Below are 23890 nucleotides of genomic sequence, written 5' to 3' on the forward strand. Positions count from 1 at the left end.
TGTCCAATTTTCCCTGCATTCTTTGCGGGTGGCCATTTTGTAATCGGGACGTGGCCATCCCAGGTGGCTACACCCGTTCCAGAACAAAATGCATCAATTTGAAATGGGTTGCACCTCAATAGGACTAGGACGACTGTCTTTACAGTGAGGTACACTAGTGTGGTTGGGGAGATTTTAAACTAAATTGGCAGGGGGACAGCACTCGTAGATAGAAATTGAAAAGAAGAATAAGGTGTATAAAGGCTTGAGCATGTTGGATAGTACTGGAGAAGGAAGCAATATCATGTCAAATATGACCAGACTAAGAAGGACTATGAGAAATATAAAGACAGGTTTACAATGCATGTATATAACCAGACAAAGTTCGAAGTAAGTGCTCGTGAGCTACAAGCACAAATAGCCATGTGGGAATATTGTGTATTTGGAATAATGGAAAATGGCTTAAAAATAGCGAGGACTGGGGGCTTAATCACAGATACAAAATGTTCAGAAAGATACAGAAAGAAGAAGGGAGGTGAGGCGGCAGGATTGATTAGGGAAACTATTGTACTGTTAGAAAAGAGAATGATATTGAGGGAGCAAGGATAGGATCCATTTGGTTAAGAGTTGAGAAACCAAAAGGACATGATCACATTCAATGGTCCTCCAAGTAGTGAGACGGAGATAGCGGAAAGATCTGCAATAAAATCATGAAGATTTGCAAGATCTATAGAGTGGTGATAAGGGTGTACTTCAATTACTCAAATATCAATCGGAATAATGTTAGAGTAGAGAAGGAGGAATTTCTGAGATGTGTTCTTGAAAACTTTGTTGACCAGTATGATCTCGGTCCAGCTAGGAAGGACGCATTGCCGAATCTGGTGCTGGGGAATGATGTGGGCCAAATGTCTGCGGGGAGCACTTGAGTAAGAATGATCATCCTATCACAAGCTTTAGACTAGTAATGGTGAAGAACAAGGAGAAATCTAAAATGGAACATCTAAATTGTAAGAGGGCTAACTTAATGATATGAGAAGAGGTCTAGCCAGGGTAAAAGGGAATGAAAGTTTGACACGAAAAGCTGTCGCAGAATGGGTGATCCTCAAAACAGAGGTGTTTCAAGTAGAGGTTAGGTACTCTTTATCACCAAGTGGGAAGAACAGAGGAAGCAAAGCTATGACTTCTTGGATGGTGGAGATAGAAAACATGAAACAAAAATAGAGAGTGTATGATGTATGTCAGCTGAATTCTTCAAGCAAAAAACAGGTCAAATACAGTAAGTTGAGAGGGTAAGTGAAAGTATGATTGACAGAATATGAGAGTAAGATGGCAGTTAACATAAAAGATAACCCAAAAATAATCTTCTGGTATGTGAATAGTAAACAGGTATTAGTTAAAGGTAGGCTGGGGGCAGAGTACGGTCAAAGAAGGTGCAATATTTTTAGAGTTTCCAGGTAAGTAGGAATACAAAGTACTCATTTTGTATTTGTGTTTACACAGGGAGAGGGTGCTGATAAAATATTGGCAGAAGCAGAGATAATAGAGGCAGTGAATGGGATAGATGTACCATGGATGTGCTGGAGTGAATAATTTTATCTGGTCTGCATGGCTTGCATCATAGGTTGCTCAGGGAAGTGGGGTGGAGATAGCAGAAGGGCGTGTCATAATCGTCCAGGTTTCCCTAGATACATCAGCTACCAGAGGATTGGAAAGGCAAATCTGACACCCTTGTTCAAGAATGGGTGTAAAAACATTCCGAGTAACTACATGCTAGTTAGTTTAGAAGCAATAATCAAGGGGAAAACATGCACTTGGAGAGGGTTGAGTTAATTAAGGAGGGCCAGCACGGATTGTATTAGGAACACATGTTTGACTAATATAATTGAATTTTTTTTGATGAAGTAACAGAGGAGATTGATGAAAGGAATGCAGTGGGTGCTGCCTTTATGGATTTTAAGAAAACACTTGATAAAGTATCACATAGAAGGCTGGTTAACAAAATTAAAACTCAGCTTGAATAAAATGTGGTCTGAAGGACAGAAAACAACAGGTCATTGTTTGTAAGAAATAAAATTAAATCGATAATAAGAAATGATTTAGGATCGGAAGGAGTAGAATCTGTGTGGATAGAGTTGAGGAATCGCAAAGGAAGAAAGACTCTGATGGGAGTTATGTACAGGTCCCCTAGCAGTAGTCAGGATGTGGGGCAGAAAATAAATCAGGAGATAGAAACGGCAATATTATAATAATAATAGGGGCCTTCAATATGCAGATGGACTTGGAAAATCAGATTGGTCACAGATCACAAGAAAAGGAATTTGTGGAATGTCTACGAGATTTTATGGAGCAGCATGTGGAGGAATCCACTAGGGAACAGGCAATTCTGGATTTGATGATGTGTAATGAGGCAGACTTGACGAGGAAACTTAAGGTGAAGGAACCTTTGGGGGGCAGTGACCATAATATGATAGAATTTAGCCTGCAGTTGAGAGGGAGAAGCTGTAATCCGATGTAATGGTATTACAATTGACTAAAGGTAACTACAAAGACCTGAGGGAGGAGTTGGCCAGAGTTGATTGGAAGGGGAGCCCAGCAAGCCTAGCTGTGGAACAGCAATGGCAGGTGTACTAGAGGGTTATTCGGGAGGCACAACAGAAATGCTATGTTAGCATTCATGTCGAGAGGGCTAGGATACATAGAACAGTACAGCACAGAACAGGCCCTTCGGCCCTCGATGTTGTGCCGAGCATTGTCCGAAACCAAGATCAAGCTATCCCACTCCCTGTCATTCTGGTGTGCTCCATGTGCCTATCCAATAACCGCTTGAAAGTTCCTAAAGTGTCCGACTCCACTATCACAGCAGGCAGTCCATTCCACACCCTAACCACTCTCTGAGTAAAGAACCTACCTCGGACATCCCTCCAATATCTCCTACCCTGAACCTTATAATTATGCCCCCTTGTAACAGCTACATCCACCCGAGGAAATAATCTCTGAACGTCCACTCTATCTATCCCCCTCATCATCTTTCAACCTCTATTAAGTCGCCTCTCATCCTCCTCCACTCCAAAGAGAAAAGCCCTAGCTCCCTCAACCTTTCCTCATAAGACCTATCCTGCAAACCAGGCAGCATCCTGGTAAATCGCGTTTGCACCCTTTCCAATGCTTCCACATCCTTCCTATAATGAGGTGACCAGAACTGCACACCTCAAATGTGGTCTCACCAGAGTCATGTACAGTTGCAGCATAACGCGGCTCTTAAACTCAAGCCCCCTGTTAATAAACGCTAACACACTATAGGCCTTCTTCACGGCTCTATCCACTTGAGTGGCAACCTTCAGAGATCTGTGGACATGAACCCCAAGATCTCTCTGTTCCTCCACATTCCTCAGAACCCTGCCGTTGACCCTGTAATCCGCATTTAAATTTTTTCTACCAAAATGAATCACCTCGCACTTATCAGGGTTAAACTCCATCTGCCATTTTTCGGCCCAGCTCTGCATCCTATCAATGTCTCTTTGCAGCCTACAACAGCCCTCCACCTCATTCACTACTCCACCAATCTTGGTGTCATCAGCAAATTTCCTGACCCACCCTTCAGCCCCATCCTCCAATTCATTGATAAAAATCACAAATAGCAGAGGACCCAGCACTGATCCCTGTGGTACACCGCTGGTAATTGGTCTCCAGTCTGAACATTTTCCATCCACCACCATCCTCTGTCTTCTATGTGATAGCCAGTTACTTATCCAATTGACCAAATTTCCCTCTATCCCACACCTTCTCACTTTCTTCATAAGCCGACCATGGGGAACCTTATCAAACGTCTTACTAAAATCCATGTATACGATATCAACTGCTCGACCTTAATCTACACACTTAGTTACCTACTCAAAGAATTCAATCAAATTTGTGAGGCAAGACTTACCCTTCACGAATCCGTTGACTATCCCGGATTAAGCTGCATCTTTCCAAATGGTCATAAATCCTATCCTTCAGGATCTTTTCCATTAACTTACCGAAGTACGACTAACCGGCCTATAATTACCAGGGTCATTCCTATTCCCTTTCTTGAACAGAGGAACAACATTCGCCACTCTCCAGTCCTCTGGCACTATCCCTGTGGACAGTGAGGACCCAAAGATCAAAGCCAAAGGCTCTGCAATCTCATCCCTTGCCTCCCAAAGAATCCTTGGATATATCCCATCTGGCCCAGGAAACTTGTCGACCCTAAGGTTTTTCAAAATTGCTAATACATCCTTCCTCAGAACATCTACCTCCTCCAGCCTACCCGCCTGTATCACACTCTCATCCTCAAAAACATGGTCCCTCTCCTTGGTGAACACTGAAGAAAAGTATTCATTCAACGCCTCTCCTATTTCTTCTGACTCCATGCACAAGTTCCCACTACTGTCCTTGACCGGCCCTAACCTCACCCTGGTCATTCTTTTATTTCTCACATAAGAGTAAAAAGCCTTGGGGTTTTCCTTGATCCGACCCACCAAGGACTTCTCATGCCCCCTCCGAGCTCTCCTAAGCCCTTTTTTTTTTTTTAGCTCATTCCTTGCTACCTTGTAACCCTCAAGCGACCCAACTGAACCTTGTTTTCTCATCCTTACATACACTTCCTTTTTCCTCTTGACAAGACATTCAACCTCTTTTGTAAACCATGGTTCCCCCACACGGCCATTTCCTCCCTGCCTGACGGGGACATACCTATCAAGGACACGCAGTATTTGTTCCTTGAACAAGCTCCACTTTTCATTTGTGCCTTTCCCTGACAGTTTCTGTTCCCATCTTATGCTCCCTAATTCTTGCCTAATCATATCATAATTACCCCTCCCCCAATTATTAACCTTGCCCTGCCGTATGGCCCTATCCCTCTCCATTGCAATAGTGAAATACACCGAATTGTGGTCACTATCTTCAAAGTGCTCTCCCACAAACAAATCTAACACTTGGCCCGGTTCATTACCCAGTACCAAATCCAATGTGCCCCCCCCACCCCTTGTCGGCCTATCCACATATTGTGTCAGGAAACCCTCCTGCATGCACTGTACAAAAACTGCCCCATCCGAACTGTTTGACCTATAAAGGTTCCAATCAATATTTGGAAAGTTAAAGTCACCCATGACAACTACCCTGAGACCTCCACACCTATCCATAACCTGTTTTGCAATTTCTTCCTCCACTTCTCTATTATTATTTGGGGACCTATAGAAAACTCCTAACAACATGACTGCTCCTTTCCTATTTCTAACTTCGGCCCATATTATACCTCAGTAGGCAGATCCCCTTCGAACTGCCTTTCTGCAGTCGTTAAACTATCCTTGATTAACAATGCTACTCCTCCACCTCTTTTATCACCTTCCCTACTCTTACTGAAACATCTGTACCCCGGAACTTCCAACAACCATTCCTGTCCCTGTTCCAACCATGTCTCCGTAATGGCCACAACATTGTAGTCCCAAGTACCAATCCACACTCCAAGTTCACCTGCCTTATACCGGATGCTCCTTGCATTGAAATAGACACACTTCAACCCACCTTTCTGTCTGCCGGTACACTCCTGCGACCTTGATACCCTCCTCAGTACCTCACAACTCTCAACACTGGCTTCTGGACTACAGCTCGTTTTCCCAGCCCCCTGACAAATTAGTTTAAACCCCTCCAAAATTAGTTTAAACCCCCCCCCCCCCCCCGAAATTAGTTTAAACCCCCCCGATACAAGAGCAGGGATGCACTGCTGAGGCTGTATAAGACTCTGGTCCCGTATCACAGGAAGGATGTGCTGGCCTTGGAGAGGAGGTTCACAAGAATAATCCCCGGAATGAAGGGCTTGTCATATGAGGAGCGGTTGAGGACTCTGGGTCCGTACTCGGTGCAGTTTAGAAGGACGAGGGGGTGTCACATTGAAACTTACAGAATACTGAGAGGACGAGATAGAGTGAACATGGAGAAAATGATTCCACTAGTAGGAGAGACTAGAATCCGATGGCACAGCCTCAGACTGAAGGGACAATCCTTTAAAACTGAGATGAGGAGGAATTTCTTCAGCCAGAGGGTGGTGAATCTGTGGAACTCTTTGCCGCAGAAGGCTGTGGAGGCCAATTCACTGAGTGTCTTTAAGACAGAGATAGTTAGGTTCTTGATTAATAAGTGGCTCAGGGGTTACGGGGAGAAGGCAGGACAATGGGGATGAGAAACATATCAGCTATGATTGAATGCTGGAGCAGACTCGATGGGCTAAATGGCCTAATTCTGCTCCTATATCTTTTTAATTTTTCCAATGAACGGGCAATTTAGCATGACCAATCAGAGTATCCCCCCCCCACCCCGTACATTGGTACTGAGGGGAGGGTACCCTGTTTCTCCAACACAAAATTAGTGTTTGTACCGTTTGGCCTTGTATATATTTTTTACTGTTTTAATACAAAGGAATGACCAATCCACCTACCCTGCACATCTTTGGGATGTGGGTGTGAGACCCATGCAGACACGGGGAGATTGTGCAAACGCCACACGGTCAGTGACCCAGGGCCGGGATCAAACCCGGATCCTCGGGGCCGTGAGGCAGCAATGCTAACCGCTAACCACTGTGCCACCGTGCCACCCCCTGCTCCTATATTTTATTGTTTTTCAAACTGGAGGCTGGTTGGCAGTGAGTTGTTCCCCAAGAGTCAGTGTTAAGACCACTGTTTTTACCTCTGCCACTAAAAGGTGTGAGGGTTGGAGGGATCTGTGGGTTCATGCACAAAACCCTTGAGGAGTACAGGACACATTGAGAGAGTAGTTCGCATCGCATATAGAACTTTCAGCATCATAAATTGAAGTATTGAGTACAAAAGCATGGAAGTTATGCTGAGAGATCTGATGAAGGTTTACAAGATTATGCTTGATGGTACAAGGACTAGGGGAGATAAATTTTAAGGTTTGGGCAAGAAATTCAGGGGGAAAATGAGGAAGAGCATTTTTACTCGAGTGGTAATGGCCTGGAACACTGCAAGGGTGGTCGAAGTGGAGATTATCAACTATTTCAAAAGGAAATTGATAGGTATTTGAGGGAAATAAACGTGCAGGGATAGAGGATTGCTCAGCACAGAGCAGTGTCAACTCGATAAGTTGAATGATCTTATGTGCTGCAATAACCCGATGATTTGTGATTAGAGAATTTGGGATTGTTCTCTGTTACATAAAAGAAGATTGAGACGAGATTTTGTAAAAGATGTTCAAAATCTTGAGGGGTCATGACAGAGTAAACCGCAAGGAGTTGTTCCCATTGGCAGAAGAGTTGAGAATCAGAGGACCCCGATACAAGGTGAATGGCAAAAGAAGCAACAGTGTCATGAGGGAAAACCTTTTTGTGCAGCAAGTGTTTTGGATCTGGAATGCACAGCCTATGAGTGGTGGAGAGAAATTCAAGTGATGCTTTCAAAAGGGAATTCGATAAACACCTGAAGAGCAAGAATTTCAGGGTTATAAGGGAGAAGATGGGGAAGTGAGACTAGATGAGTTGCTTTTGCAGAGAGCCTGTTCAGACATAATGGGATGAATGGCTTCCTTTTGTGCTGTGACTATTAAGTTATTCGTTAATGAATGGAGCTAGGTTAGCACACGGGCTTCTTTGATTTCTTGGAATGATCATCAGACAAATTTGGTGAAAGTTTCCTACATCTATCCTTTGACTCAGTGAACATCAGGATTGTATATTAAAGCAGTTCCTACAAGTTCCTTTTAAGCTTCAGTCCAAAACACGATCTGAAGTGCAACTTCGTAATCCCACAGATATCATTGGATGTGAACAGTTTTGGTCTCCTTATCTAAAGAAAGATATGCTGGCATTGGAGGCAGCCTGGAGAAGGGTCAGTGGGTTGATCCCGGGTATGAAGAGATTTTCAGATGAGGAGAGGTTGAGTAGGTTGGGCCTATACTCACTGGAGTTTCGAAGAATGAGAGGCGACCTTACGGAGACGTATAGGATTCTCAGGGAGCTTGACATGGTAGCTGTTAAGAGGTTGTTTCCCCTTCTGTGAGAGTCTAGGATCAGAGGGCATAAACAAAGAGTAAGAGGTCACCCATTTCATAGAATTTACAGTGCAGAAGGCGGCCATTCGGCCCATCCAGTCTGCACCGGCTCTTGGAAAGAGCACCCTACCCAAGGTCAACACCGCCACCCTATCCCCATAACCCAGTAACCCCACCCAACACTAAGGGCAATTTTGGACACTAAGGGCAATTTATCATGGCCAGTCCACCTAACCTGCACATCTTTGGACTGTGGGAGGAAACCGGAGCACCCGGAGGAAACCCATGCACACACAGGGAGGATGTGCAGACTCCGCACAGACAATGACCCAAGCCGGAATCGAACCTAGGACCCTGGAGCTGTGAAGCAATTGTGCTATCCACAATGCTACCACAAGACAGAGATTAGGAGGTATTTCTTCTCTCAGAGGGTACTGCAGAGAGCTGTAGAGGCTGGGTCATTAAGGATCAAGGAGGAGATAGATTTTTAATCAGTAAGGGAATCAAGGGTTATGGGAATAAGTTGGGAAAGTGAAGTTGAAGATTATTAGATCAGCCATGATCTTATTGAATGGCGGAGCAGACTCGATGGGCCGAATGGTCTACATCTGTTCCTGCATCTTATGGATGGGACGATTTATTGCCTTTGTGATGGTTGGGGCACACTACACTATCACTTGTGTTGTGTTAAATTGACAGTTGTATGTTGGAAGTGGAAGAATGCTCCATTTCCTAGTACTCCTACTATTCTCCCTGTTGAGTTCAAACATTGTGGGGAAAAAAGTCTCAATTCATAAAATTTTAAAAATGTATTTTGTTCAAGTTCTTTTGGAACATTAGAAACTTAAAGCAGGCACGGTGGCGCAGTGGTCTGCACTGCTGCCTCACGGAGCTGAAGACCCGGGTTTGATCCCAGCCCCGAGTCACTGTCCGTGTGGAGTTTGCACATTCTCCCCGTGTCTGTGTGAGTCTCACCCCCACAACCCAAAGATGTGCTGGGTAGGTGGATTGGCCACGCTAAATTACCCCTTTATTGGAAAAAAATAATTGGGTACTCTAAATTTCTAAAATTGAAAAAGAAACTTAAAGCAGTCCCAGCAGGTTATCTGGATTCTTCCTAAACTCAAAAAACAAAGTCAGTTAGTTTGACAAGTCATTCCTTTGGAAAAACAAAAGAAATTTCCTATAACTTATGTGACGTTTCCTTTACTTTATTATTTTTGATTTGTTCATTCAGGAGTTATGAGGACAGATTAACTTGTGGAATTTAAGCTAACAATGAATGTCCTGTGCAATATCCTGTGTTTGTCATGTGTAATTTTCCCTTTTTATTAAATGACAGGCCTTCCAAAACAGAACAGAAAGACTCAAAGAAGGAAAACCTGAAACCTAAAAGAGAGAGAAAGACAGACTTAAACAGGCATAAACCATTCGGTCTGACAGCTTGGGAGCCAGTTGATGATGTGTACCGGATCCAGTATTATCCAAAAAAAGTGCACGACATTGAGACGGCAATTGACATGCTGAAGAAGTTTCAGGAGTTAGACTTTACTTACCCCAGGCAACCTGTTTATATTGATCTTCAGCTTGACATGAAGCTGGAAAAGAAGGTGAAGTTTGCAAGCCTGTGTTTTACATTTTTGAGTAGAAGCTTGGAGTTCTAGAAAACTTTACAACTTTAAAGAATCATCCAAATTACTTGATTTTAAACTAGCTTTTTGATAAGTATTCTTCAAATGTGTCTGTGTTTTTGGGTGTGCCACGCGAAGATTAAGCTTGCTGCCATTAGGTATGTTTCATTGGAATACTTGCATTCAGAACAAGTTGAGGTCGCAATTTCTTCTATTTCCCAGACCATTCTGTTAAATACAAATATTTGGTAAAACTCCTGATGAATCCTGGTGCATTCTCTCAGGATTACTGTCTCAAGATCAGTCCCGATGTCAGTTCAAATTTGCAGCCCTGGTCGACTGAATGAATTAAATTTGTCGGTGTGGGTTTTTTTTTCTCCTTCTGATTCTGCTGTTCCTCAGATAACCGCAAGCTGCATGCCAAAAGATGCTGAATTTAAAAATAAAATAATTGAGTGAAATGAATTTCCTCACTCCCTTCATCTGGTGTTTAACGTAATTGCCCCCACTTTGTATACAATGTTCTTCCTCCGTGGTAGGTCATCTCAACCTCCAGTCAAGAGAGCAGGAAGATTCACTGTTTTCATGGCTCTGTCACAGCTGTTCATGAATTAACTGCAAGAAGGGATGAGATTAGGCTATGGGGGGGGAAGGGGGGGCTCTTTTTCATTTTTTAAAGTTATTTTTCTTGGTTGAGCTGCACTGTTCAGCACCTGTTTACAACATAAGTGCGATATTAAACACTTTGAGGAGTGAAATATGATGAAGCCAAAGGGAATCCAGGTAGGGCAGTGGATGTTGTCAATATGGACTTCAGTAAGGCCTTTGACAAGGTCCCTCATGGTAGACTAGTACAAAAGGTGAAGTCACACGGGATCAGGGGTGAGCTGGCAAGGTGGATACAGAACTGGCTAGGTCATAGAAGGCAGAGAGTAGCAATGGAAGGATGCTTTTCTAATTGGAGGGCTGTGACCAGTGGTGTTCCACAGGGATCAGTGCTGGGACCTTTGCTCTTTGTAGTATATATAAATGATTTGGAGGAAAATGTAACTGGTCTGATTAGTAAGTTTGCAGACGACACAAAGGTTGGTGGAATTGCGGATAGCGATGAGGACTGACAGAGGATACAGCAGGATTTAGATTGTTTGGAGACTTGGGCGGAGAGATGGCAGATGGAGTTTAATCCGGACAAATGTGAGGTAATGCATTTTGGAAGGTCTAATGCAGGTAGGGAATATACAGTGAATGGTAGAACCCTCAAGAATATTGAAAGTCAGAGAGATCTAGGAGTACAGGTCCACAGGTCACTGAAAGGAGCAACACAGGTGGAGAAGGTAGTCAAGAAGGCATACGGCATGCTTGCCTTCATTGGCCGGGGCATTGAGTATAAGAATTGGCAAGTCATGTTGCAGCTGTATAGAACCTTAGTTAGGACACACTTGGAGTACAGTGTTCAATTCTGGTCGCCACACTACAAGAAGGATGTGGAGGCTTTAGAGAGGGTGCAGAAGAGATTTACCAGAATGTTGCCTGGTATGGAGGGCATTATCTATGAGGAGCGGTTGGATAAACTCGGTTTGTTCTCACTGGAACGAAGGAGGTTGAGGGGCGACCTGATAGAGGTCTACAAAATTATGAGGAGCATAGACAGAGTGGATAGTCAGAGGCTTTTCCCCGGGGTAGAGGGGTCAATTACTAGGGGGCATAGGTTTAAGGTGAGAGGGGCAAGGTTTAGAGTAGATGTACGAGGCAAGTTTTTTACGCAGAGGGTAGTGGGTGCCTGGAACTCGCTACCGGAGGAGGTGGTGGAAGCAGGGACGATAGTGACATTTAAGGGGCATCTTGACAAATACATGAATAGGATGGGAATAGAGGGATACGGACCCATGAAGTGTAGAAGATTGTAGTTTAGTCGGGCAGCATGGTCGGCATGGGCTTGGAGGGCCGAAGGGCCTGTTCCTGTGCTGTACATTTCTTTGTTCTTTGTTTGTTGGAATCGCTCACAACTCCCCTTATTAAATAACCTGGGTACAAATGTAAATGGCACTTTGGTTTCTGACTCGTGCTTTCTTGTATCTCAGAAAAAAGTGGATCCATTTGTCAGCATTGTGCACCTGCCATATCATTTTACAACAACTGTCAACAACGTGCTGGTATTCACAGAAGTGAGTAAGAATTACATAACCATTGATTTTTCCTGCTAGTTTCAATAAAGCCTCATAATTGAGGAGGAAGCAAATTATTTTCCAGTTTCCCGCAGATGATTTAGAAATATGGGTAAGCTGATAGGCTACCTCGGACAGGGATGATGAGAGTGTGGACCTTTATATGAAAGGAGGCTTTAGCTGCAGAGTTTGGAATTACTGTGTTTTATAAAGGATGAGGGATGGAAGGCTGCATAGGAGTAGAGTAGAACATGCCAGCTCTGATTTATTTTGTTCTGTCTGTGTAAAGCTTGAGAAATATTTCTTTTCTTGGATGCCAAGAAATGCTGCAATTTGTCCCAATCATTCTGTGAAATGCATACATCTTTAATTGCCATGTTTATTCTGCTATTGATTTTGCCACTTGTGAAGTATAAAATTTATTTTACTGATGGAATAACTTCAAAGGCAGTATCTGCCTGGGTGCTTGAAAATCCTCTCAGTAACAAATTGTTAGTATGCTGAACTCGGTCTCTGAAATATTGTTCTTCTTGCAGAGTCCAGAAGAAGCTGCTGTCGCTCAGAAACATGGAGCAGATATTGTGGGTGGAACAGAGCTCATTCAGAAAGTATGCATTTATGCCCAAAATTACTTTTTTTTAAAAAATTGTTTATTAACAAAAAATTTATAATAGTCAATGCAAACCAAAACAATCAAAAAGAGAGAAATAAGAGACAAAACATCACAACCAAATATCAAAGTACAAAAAAAAAGAACAACACACAACACCTACGCAGATACTAAATACTAAAACTAACCTAAACCCTCAAAAGCTGATCAGTAGCTGGGTCCCGAGAGAGAGGGAAACCTAGTGCCCTCTGGCTTAATAGTGGTAGTGTCCTGCCTGGTGATTGGCTGTGTTGTGTTGTATGCTTACTGGTCCTCCTATGTGTCAATCACTGCCTGTCTGCATCTCATTATAAAAATGAGTGGATATTATGACATCTCCCCCTTTTTTTTTGAGTTAAATAAATACTGCGGTATATACCTGACTATATACAAACGGTGATTGAACAAACGTATATACATGGGAAGGTATCGATAGTGCAGATACATGGCAAACTAAGCAATATTTACAAGAGTTAAGTCGATGGATTCAGTCCCTAAAATTTACAAAAGTTAAGTCTACAGATTCAGTCTTTGTGGTGGGTGACGAATTCTTGTCGATCGCCGCAGAGGTGGATCATGAGCCGCCTGCAGGTGGAGAGGTGGGATCGCTGCCATTGCGGTGGTCGCGTGGGCGGCAGGATCGCTGGCAGATCACCGGCCTCATGGCAGGGTATGTCTGGAGGAAGCATGATAGCCGGCGGAGCACTGCGGTCAGGTGGTGGGCGTGGAACTCTTCGCAATGCCCGTCTGTTGCGCCGTAGCAGGGAGCCATCGGCCATGCAAACAATGAAAGACCTCGGGGCAACTTGTTTGACAACAACAGCTGTGGCTGACCAACCGCCCTCAGGCAACTGGACGCAAACATGATCGGCTGGAGCCAGCTCAGGTAAATCCGTGGCATGAAATGAAAATCGCTTATTGTCACAAGTAGGCTTCAATGAAGTTACTGTGAAAAGCCCGTAGTCGCCACATTCCGGCGCCTGTTCGGGGAGGCTGTTACAGGAATTGAACCGTGAGCATCATATGTGGCCTTCTGTTGGGCCTGGGACTGCTGCACCTTTTTAGTACCGTGAGGTAGTCAAAGTCTGAAACATGGATAGCTGGAACTGTGCTCCTCAGAGTGCGATTCATGAGCATCTGCGCTGGAGACAACCCAGTGGACAGTGGGGTTGCCCTGTATGCCAGCATTGCCAGGTTGAAGTCGGACCCTGAGTCTGCAGCTTTGCACAGCAACCGCTTTACAATATGGACCCTTTCTCGGCTTTCCCGTTTGATTGCGGATAGTGGGGACTGGACTTAACATGACGGAAGTTGTAGGACTGCAAAATCAGACTATTCTTGGCTGTAAAAGCATAGACCGTTGTCGCTCATTACCGTGAGCGGCATCCCGTGCCCGGCGAACGATTCTTTGCAGGCTTTGATGACCGCCTTTGACGTGAGGTCGGACAGTTTCACCACTTCTGGGTAACTGGAGAAATGGTCAACCAGGAATAGGTAGTCACGCCCCTTGGCGTGAAAAAGGTCTACACCTACTTTGGACCACGGAGGGGTCACGATCTCGTGCTGTTGGAGTGTTTCCTTGGGTTGAGCCGGTTGAAACTTCTGACAGGTGGGGCAGTTGAGTACCATGTTGGCAATATCCTGGTTAATGCCCGGCCAGTAAACCACCTCCCGAGCTCTGCGTCGGCATTTCTCGACTCCAAGGTGACCCTCATGGAGTTGACCCAGCACCATAGCCTGCATGCTTTGAGGAATAACGATCCTGTCGAGTTTCAGAAGGATTCCCTCCACAACCGTCAGCTCGTCTTTAACATTAAAGAATTGGGGACATTGTCCCTTCTGCCAGCCATGGGTAAGGTGCTGCATCACACGCTGCAGTAAAGGATCCTTGGCCGTTTCCTCACGAATTTGGACCACCCGTTCATCAGAGGCTGGGAGGTTGATGGCACACAATTGCACTTGCGCTTCTATGTAGCAGATGAAGTCACCTTGTTCACATGGTGTGGTGATGGACCGGGATAGGGCATCTGCAATGATCAGCTCTTTGCCTGGCGTGTAGACAAGTTCAAAGTCATAGCGGCGGAGTCGAAGAAGAATTCGCTGTAACCGAGGTGTCATGCCATTTAAATCCTTCTGGATTATGTGGATTAGAGGCCTGTGGTCCGTTTCCACCATGAATTTCAGCAGGCCGTAAACGTAGTCATGAAACTTGACTATTCCTGTCAGGAGACCCAGACACTCCTTTTCGATCTGGGCATTCCGTTGCTCAGTGGGCGTCATGGCCCTGGAGGCATATGCCACTGGAGCCCAGGACAAGGAGTCATCCCGCTGGAGGAGCACCGCCCCAATGCTATCCTGGCTTGCATCAGTTGATATCTTAGTTTCCTTGGTTGGGTCGAAGAACGCTAGAACTGGGGCTGTGGTGAGCTTTGCCTTCAGCTCACGTCATTCCTCTTCATGCATGGGCAGCCACTGGAATTCCGTCGACTTCTTGACGAGATGGCGGAGGGCCGTGGTGTGGGATGCCATATTGGGAATGAATTTCCCGAGAAAGTTGACCATCCCGACGAAGCGGAGGACCGCCTTCTTGTCCGGGGTCTTCATGGTGTTGATCGCCAAGACCTTGTCGGCGTCTGGCCGCACACCCTGCCGCGAGATGAGGTCGCCTAGAAACTTTATATCAGATTGACCAAATGAGCACTTAGCCCTGTTGAACTGGAGACCATGTAAATGAATTCGCTGGAAGACCTGCTTGAGGCGAGCGATGTGTTCCTGGGGCGTTGTGATCCAGATGACCACGTCGTCCACGTATACTCGTACCCCCTCGATGCCCTCCATCATCTGCTCCATGATGCAATGAAACACTTCGGAGGCAGATATGATACCGAAAGGCATGCGGTTGTAACAGTAGCGGCCGAATGGGGTGTTGGACGTGCACAGCTGGCGACTGGACGCGTCCAGCTGTATTTGCCAAAAACCCCGGGAGGCATCCAGATTAGTGAAGAATTTGGCATGAGCCATCTCACTGGTTAACTGTTCACGCTTCGGGATCGGTTAGTGCTCCTGCATGATGTTGCGGTTTAGATCCTTGGGATCAATGCAAATGCGGAGCTCCCCTGATGGCTTCTTTACGCAGACCATGGAGCTGACCCAGTCTGTTGGCTCTGTGACCTTCGAGACAATGCCCTGGTCTTGGAGGTCCTGTGGTTGCTTTTTCAGACGATCCTTGAGGGACGCCGGCACCCGGCGTGGTGCATGGATTACAGGGGTGGCGTTCGGCTTGAACAGTATTTTGTATCTATACGGGAGCATGCCCATTCCATCGAATACACTGTGGTACTGCGTGATAATGTCGTCTATGTTGGCTTGCAAATTTCCATCGGGCGAAGCCGTCGCCGGTGACGATGACATGGTGTGGACTCGCTGAACCAGGTTCAGGAACTTGCAGGCTCGAGTACCGAGCAGGGACGCCCTGTCAGGCCTGACGATTTCAATTCATAACGTTGCCTTGATCGCCTTGTTGGATACCCCTCTGGCAGCTATGGCATTGCCATTGTAGTCAAGGAGCTGGCAGGCCGGTGGAAGAATGCTTGGTTGGGCCCGGATGGTGTCGAGGTCGGATTGTGAGATGAGGTTCGCAGACGCGCCGGTGTCCAGTTTAAATCGGATGCGAGCCTTGTTAACTGTGAGGACAGCACACCACTCGTCGTCGGGATCTACACTGAGGATCGAGAGGCGTTGCGCAGGTGTGGTGGAGGCCAGCTCATGTGTGGTTATGATGACCACCCGATATGGAGACTTCAGGCAGTTAGCATCAGGGCCCGTTGGGCTGTCGGGATCAGAATCTGGCATGCCTTGTTGTATTGAGTGGATACTCCTATGCCGCAGCTGGAATCGCTGGCTGCTGAGCGGTGGAGCGGATCTGCAGAGGGCTGCGTAGTGGGCAAGCTTGCCACGCTGGAGACATCGGCGTCCTTTTGCCGGACATTGCCGCTTTAAGTGGGCGGAGCCACAATTGGGACACATCATGACGCTGACGTCAGCGCGATCCGTGCGCCATCGCGCATATACAGTGCAGTCGCCGACGTACGCACCTGAGCAGTTGGGTTTTCGGTCTCGTCGTCCACTCGGTCGTGGCGTGCATGCGCAGGGATCCGAGAAAAGCGCCCGAAACGGCCACTCCTCGATGCTCAGGCCCTGCATCTGTGCAATGGCCTGCACCCTTTCTGCCTCGTGGGAGGCTGGCTTTGCAATTTCTGCCACCCTGATGTGGGATTAACGATTCTTGGCATGCTCATGGACAACGCACGTCTCGATAGCAACAGAGAGGGTCAACTGTTTGATTTTAAGGAGCTGCTGCCGCAGGGAGTCAGAGTGGACACCGAAAACGATCTGATCCCGGATCATGGAATCAGCCGTCGAGTCATAGTTACATGACTGCGCTAGGATGCGGAGATGGGTCAAGAAGGACTGAATAGGTTCATCCTTACCCTGAAGCCTCTGCTGGAAGATGTACCGTTCAAAGCTCTCATTCACCTCAATGTCGCAGTGGCTGTCGAACTTCACCAGGACTGTTTTGAATTTCGTTTTGTCTTCGCCGTCGGCGAACATAAGTGAATTGTAGATATGGATGGCGTGGTCCCCCGCAGTGGAGAGAAATAGCGCGATCTTCCTGGCATCCGATTCTGCCTCGAGGTCGGAGGCCTCGATGTACAAGAGGAACTTTTGCTTGAAAATTTTCCAGTTGGCGCCGAGGTTGCCGGAGATGCGGGGAGGCTGGATGTTTTGCATTTCGCTGGATGGCTGCTTGCTGGTCGATGCAGATTCACTCGAGGTCAAGATCAATATCACTCTGGTACCATGATGTGTTTGGCAGGTTGGTTCGGTGTGGACTGCACTCGATGCAGGGAAGTTAGAAACAGACGTCTAACACAGGAGAAGATCCAACACTGTTTTCTTCAACTAGATGAACTGCTGTACATATTCAGCTGTGGGTCGACACTATACTGATCTGACTATTGACCTTGTAGTAGCCTGACCAGACTTATTAGCTACCGCATGGTGTTTGTGCTTGCTAGCTCGTGGACTCTGACTGTCTCAGTAGCTGGGTCCTGAGAGAGCGGGAAACCTAGTGCCCTCTGGCTTTATAGTGGTAGTGTCCTGTCTGGTGATTGGCTGTGCTGTGTTGTATGCTTACTGGTCATCCTATGAGTCAATCACTGCCTGTCTGCATCTCATTATATACATGAGTGGATATTATGACAGGACCTGTGAGGGAGGAAGACGGCCTTTGCACTATGTTTATATTTGTATGTACACTGTTTCTTCTGTTATTGTTATAAAATCATAAATACCTCAATAAAATGTTTATAAAAAACAAACAGCATTGTGGGTGTACCTACACCTCAGGGACTGCAGCAGTTCAAGAAGCCAGCTCACCACCATCTTCTCAAGGGCAACTTGGATAGCCAATAAATGCTAGTCTAGTCAACGATGCCCACATTCCACAAATGAATTTTAAAAAAATTAACGTTTTGGGAACTTAAAACATCTATTCCTTCTTTTATATCAGGAGGGACATTGTTTTTGCACAACCAGACTTCAAAATGAAACTGAAGAGATTCTAGAATTTAATGTTCTTCATTCTCTGATGCAAAAGTGAATTGTCAAGGACCTTAAGCTAACTGTTTTTCACCAGATAAAATGTAATCTGGGTTTATTTCCAACTACATATATCCACATTAATAATTATAATTGCCAAAGAAATTTTAAAGTGCGGTGAAGGAAAGCAAATGTAAAACTTTAATGTGACCTTTCAACCTTTTGAATGAACCTAATTTGCATTAGGAAATTGAAAATTGGATAAATGCAGTTTAACTAAATCCCTGGATATAAGACTTTGAGGATGTAAAGGTGTGTGTGTCTAATTTTGTTTCATTGAGCCATAAGTCTCTGCCTCCTTTGTTATAGTTAAATTCATAGTCCGTCCAATTTAAATATTTCAAAAATTGCCATTATACAGTGTGTCTAGAATGTGTTGCTGTTTTTATATATTAAGTTAGCAATAAATTGGTGTAAGTTAGCAAATGTTAATTTTCATGAAGTATTATCAGTAAATATTCAGTTGACTATAATTCCACGCATAGAATATATTTTATTCTTTGTTTTTAAATTTCCTTTTTCTAAACGTATTGTGGAGATTTCAACATTAAGCACCAGAATGTACCTCTTCACATCATTTCCACTTGCAAAGTAAAGTCCTTTCTGGAATAATTTGCATTAACTTCAACCTTAGAAGAGCTCCCCATCTCCCACTATGTGCATTTTTCCACTTCCCACGCATCTTAACTATTACTGTTCAGGGAAATTGTCAGCCAAATTTTTGGCATTTTCACTTCACACGTGAAACAATGCATTATACCAATACCCCTTATACCAAACAGAGGGGTTAGATTTTCATCAATCAAATGGGCTAATGGACGGCACGTTGGTGCAGTGGTTAGCACTGCTTCCTTACGGTGCCAAGGACCTGGGTTCGATCCTGGCCCGAGATCACTGTCCATATGGAGTTTTAACATTCTCCCCGTGTCTGCGTGGGTTTCACTCCCACAACGCAAAGATGTGCAGGGTAGGTGGATTGGCCACACTAAAATTGCCCCTTAATTGGAAAAAACAAATTGGGTACTTTAAATTTATAAAAAATAAATCAAATGGGCTAAATTCAAATCCAGTTTGAAGGAAAGCATTGAAGCTCATCATGTCATCTGGTCACCTTACATATGACTTTGGAGTAAAAACATAAATCACTATTAATTGTTGAATTAAGATCCCCTGAAAACCAGGTATGAAGGTATTTTAAACAGTGCAACCCACTTGTGTAAACATAGAAACCTTACAAACACTTTGTTTCACTTTCAGATCTTGGATGATGAAATTCAAGCTGACTTCTATGTATCCGTTCCTGACATGGTATCAAAACTGGTGCCTCTCAAAAACAAGTTAAGGAAAAAGTTTCCTAAAAGTAAACGGGGTAAGGAACTAATGACCATCGATATACACTTGAGTAAAACGTGAGAAAATATAAACTCCACAGTGGAATTATAATATGGGACTTTACATTATTAATCTTTCGCTCCAGAAACCATAAGAAGAAATAGTAAATTATTAAATGTTGCCTATTTGATGAGACCAATGAAGAATTTTTAGTTACAATTGGGATCTGCAGGGTAACTGTAACCTCTAAATTGGTTTGGGGTGGAGGTTAAAAAGCTAAAGATCTGAAACAGGAACCCAACCCACCTTGAGACTACCCATCTCCGGTTTTAGTGGAGAAGGTACAAGAGGTGGGTAATCCTATCTGTTCTCAGTCGGCAGGTTCGTTTAAAAAATATTTTAAAGAGATTGCATGGCTTCATTTTAACGGTAATTCTACTGTTCACCAGACTAGGCCAGGGAAACCCAGCATGTGAAAGAGGCAAGAAGGATTTAATGCAGGATGTTCATGTCTTTATAGCATTGCTAATGAACCAAGAGGTTCATGTTTCATCCAGGCTGCTCAACAAGGTACCCAATAAATCAGATTCGCCTCAACCCTTTGCTGATCCCCGAACTGAGCAATCTAACAGCTTTCTGTTTCTAAACTGGAGGATGTTCCTGGCATCCATACTTCCAGGTTAAGTCACTTGGTAGCACAGAATTTGAATATTGCTTTAAAAAAAAAAGACATACTGTTAAAGCTTTTCATCTGATACTCATCAGGACAGATGCAAGATTGACAAATTTCAAAGGGAACAATAGTATATATTACATGACAAAAGGGTGCTGATTGGTTGACATGTCAGCTCTGATTGGTCGAGATGTTTGGTGGATGCAGCAAGGAACTGTTGTCACCCATGCTTTTGTTTTTTTTTAAAAAACGTGTCTGGACATATTCCATTAGTTTGCAGAGGACAGGTCCCTCCAAAAGAATATATGCAGCTTCTTGAAAGCTTAAGTGAGCTACATTGTGAGTCCATCTTGAATTGGTTGTTAGCGTGATTCTTGGCACACTCTGGATTATTAAGCAAATGCTGCCCAATTGTGGAATTACTTTTAACTTTAGACGTTGTGTTATGAGTTCTGAAAGCACGGGTTGGTTATTACTCTGCTTATTGCAAGCAGCCAAAGAGACGTGCTGTTTGATATGTTCTGTCAGTCGGGACGAAAGGCCTACATATCTGACATCACATTGGCATTAAAATTCATGTATGGGCAAATGCCGTTTTAACATAGTACCATTTTATTGAAAATGCCGGTTTTACGGAATTAAAGTGATTGGGTTGTGAACTGACAGTTGGCACTGGCTGTTCCCCCACAACACGTGAAATCACTTGAACACACAGTTCCCTGTTCAATAAGTTGTGGAGGAAAGCAGAAAGAGCAGACTTTTAAGGAGCACCTTCACGTTTAACAGGAGTAAATCCCTGGAAGCGGTTTTCTCCAAGTATGGACAGATCTCTGAGGTGAGAGTAATTAAGACACAGGCGAGGACAAATTGGCCAATTATAATCCAGCTGGGGAAACACAAGGCTGGGAAATTAATGGATCTCCATTTTTCCCAAAACAATTTTTTAAAAGTACTGTAACTGTAAGGGAGGAGGTTGGAACAAGACCAAGACTCAATGTTGCTGGTTGTAGGTGCTGCATCCTCTGTAGCTGCTGCCACCCTGGCCCCAGGAATAGTCGTCTCCCTGAGAGTCATACTGCTGAGAATCCTAGCCGCTGCCTCCCAACTTTTTCTCGGCTAGTCCACCAGGACCTGCCGCCCGTCAAGGGATCACCTCCAATGCGTTCCTGGCATCCTCCAGGTTTTTGAAAGTGATGAAGCTGAAACCACGGACCCCATGGCTATAGCTTTTGGCAGTATGTCTCTCCACACAGACAGCCACCCAAGGCTGGAATTGAACCCGGGTCCCTAGCACTGTGAGGCAACAGTGCTAACCACTCTCCACCATGTCGCTCTGTAGCTTTGCTAATTGTGGATGCCAAGATTCTTGCCAAGGTGTTGGGGCGCTTGGATTGGAAGAGTGCCTCCTGTAGGTGATTGGGGAAGATCAGACGGGGTTTATAAAGAGTAGGCAGTTGCCTTTGAATGTGCGGCATTTGTTAAGTGTGGTGCTCTCGCCATCAGAAGGGAGGGAGCCGGAGGTGGTAGTGGAGCTGGATGCGCAGAAGGCATTTGACCGTGTAGAATGGAGTTACTTGTTTGCGGTGTTGGAGAAATTTGGGATTGGCCTTATGTTTGTGGCGTGGGGGGGGGCAGCACCGTGGTGCAGTGGTTAGCACTGCTACCTCACATCACCGAGGACCCGGATTCGATCCCGGCCACGGGTCACTGTCCGTGTGGAGTTTGCACCCTCCCATGTGAGTGGGTCTCACCCCCACAACCCAAAGATGTGCAGGGTAGGTGAATTGACCAATGAGTTGCCCCTTAACTGAAAAAAAAAGAATTGGGTACTCTAAATTAATTTTTTTAACATTTTGTGGCGTGGGTTAAATTGTTATATAGGGAACTGAAGGCGAGTGTGTGCACGAAAGAGGTGAATTTGGTCTATTTTCAGTTACATAGGGGAACGAGGCAGGGGTACCCATGTCCCCCCTCCTGTTTGGGCTGACGATAGAGTCCTTGGTCATTGCGCTGAGGTGCTTGGATAAGTGGAGGGGGATAGTGAAGCGGGGGGTTGTGGAGCATAGGGTGTCTTTGTATGCCGATGACTTGTTATACATCTCCAAACCGGGTTCCACGGTGGGGGGTTTAATGGGGCTGCTCAGGAGATTCGGGGCTTTTTCAAGCTGAATTTGGAAAAGAGTGAGTGCTTTTTGGTGTCTTCACCGGGGGAACTGGGGCTGGCTTGGAGGCGTTACCATTTTGGGTGGAGACTACCCACTTCAGGTATTTAGGGGTGCAGGTGGCTCGAGACTGGGCCCGGCTTCGTAAACTGAATTCTATGAGCCTGGTGGGTAGGGTCAAGGCGGATTTGCTGAGATGGGCCAGCCGCTGGTGCAGGCAGTAACGATGAATATCTTGCCATGGTTTTTATTTTTATTTACGTGCCTGCCAGTCTTTTTGATTATATTGTTCTTTATGGGGGTGGAACAGTTGATTTTGTCGATTTTCTGGGCAGGTAAAGTAGCAAGGATTCAGAAGGCGGTGGTTCAGAGGGGATGGCAGTCAGGGGGTCTGGCCCTTCCAAACGTGCTGAGAAGATGAGGGGTTGGAGTAGGGAGCTGCAGGATAGAGGCAGGATCTTGTCGGGGTTGCGGTTGCTGGTAACGGCGCTGCTCCCGTTTGGCCAAGGGAAATATTCGGGGAGTCCGGTGGTGGTGGCCGCGTTGAAGAAATGGAAGCAATTTCAACAGCACGTTAGGTTAGGGGTGGGGTCAAAGCTGCTGCCAATCCAAGGCAATTAAGGGTTTGAGCCGACGAGGCTGGATGCTACATTTCAGGAATGGGAGGAGCGAGACGTGATGGAAATGAAAGATCTATTTCTAGAAGGACAGTTTGCGAGTTTGAAGGAATTAAAGGAGAAGTTTGGAATGTCACGGAAGGCGGCCTTTAGGCATATGCAAATGAGGGATTTTGCGAAGAACGTTTTCCCGGCTTTTCCGGTGCACCGCCCTCCTTGTTGGAGGAAGTGTTGTCGGTGATGGGGCTGGACTGGGGGGGCATCTCAGTGTCCATGGGAGGATTTTGGAGGAGGATATGGCGCCATTGGAGGTGGTTACAGCTAATTGGGAGGAGGAACTGGGGATGACGCTGGAGAAGGGGTTGCAGAGTGAGGTGTTGGGCAGAGTGAATGCCTCAATCACGTGTGTGAGGCTGGGGTTGGTACAGCTAAAGGTGGTACACAGAGTGCACCTGACGAAGTTGAGGATGAGCTGGTTGTTTAAGGGGGTGGAGGACACTTGTGGACGATGTGGGAGGCGGCCGGTCACTCACGTGCATATATTCTGGTCCTGCACGTGGGAGAAATTTTAGAGGTTGTGTTTTAGCACCATGCCGGCGATCCTGCATGTAGATTTGGAGCCGTGTCCCCTGGGGGCCTCATTTGGCATGTCGGACTTGCCGGAGCTGCAGACCGGAGCTGGGGCAGATGTTTTAGCCTTTGCCTCGCTGATTGCTCGCAGGTGGGTCCTATTGGGATGGAGGTCAGCCTCTCCGCCTTGTGCCTCAGTATTGCTGGGGGATTAGATAGATTTCATGTACTTGGAGACGGTTAAGCTCATTTTGAGGGGGGCGAGTCAGGGGTTGCACAAGAGATGGGGTCTGTTTATATTAAACTTTAAAGAGTTGGTTACCATCAGCTGCTAAGGGGGATGGGGGTGGTGGTGAGTGAGGGGGGGGGGGGGGGCATTGGTTTTGAGTTACTGGGGGTTATTTTTTTTTTGTTTGTTTTACTTTG

At 45.5% G+C, this 23890-nt stretch overlaps 1 protein-coding gene across 3 annotated transcripts in view; it reads left to right on the plus strand.

The window, feature by feature from the left end:
- The window catches only part of mrpl1 (mitochondrial ribosomal protein L1), a 69438-nt gene that overhangs the window by 20999 nt on the left and 24549 nt on the right, over window positions 1–23890 (plus strand). For 2 of the 3 annotated variants that reach the window (XM_072496212.1, XM_072496211.1), the window contains exons 3-6: window positions 9347–9614; window positions 11717–11800; window positions 12337–12408; window positions 19368–19479. In XM_072496212.1, the coding sequence (XP_072352313.1) occupies window positions 9347–9614; window positions 11717–11800; window positions 12337–12408; window positions 19368–19479 (536 nt within the window). The remainder of the gene's footprint in view (window positions 1–9346; window positions 9615–11716; window positions 11801–12336; window positions 12409–19367; window positions 19480–23890) is intronic. The other variant, XM_072496213.1, reaches the window with a different exon arrangement.

Source organism: Scyliorhinus torazame, chromosome 3 (assembly GCF_047496885.1).
Source record: "Scyliorhinus torazame isolate Kashiwa2021f chromosome 3, sScyTor2.1, whole genome shotgun sequence".
In the NCBI taxonomy this organism is placed as follows: domain Eukaryota; kingdom Metazoa; phylum Chordata; class Chondrichthyes; order Carcharhiniformes; family Scyliorhinidae; genus Scyliorhinus; species Scyliorhinus torazame.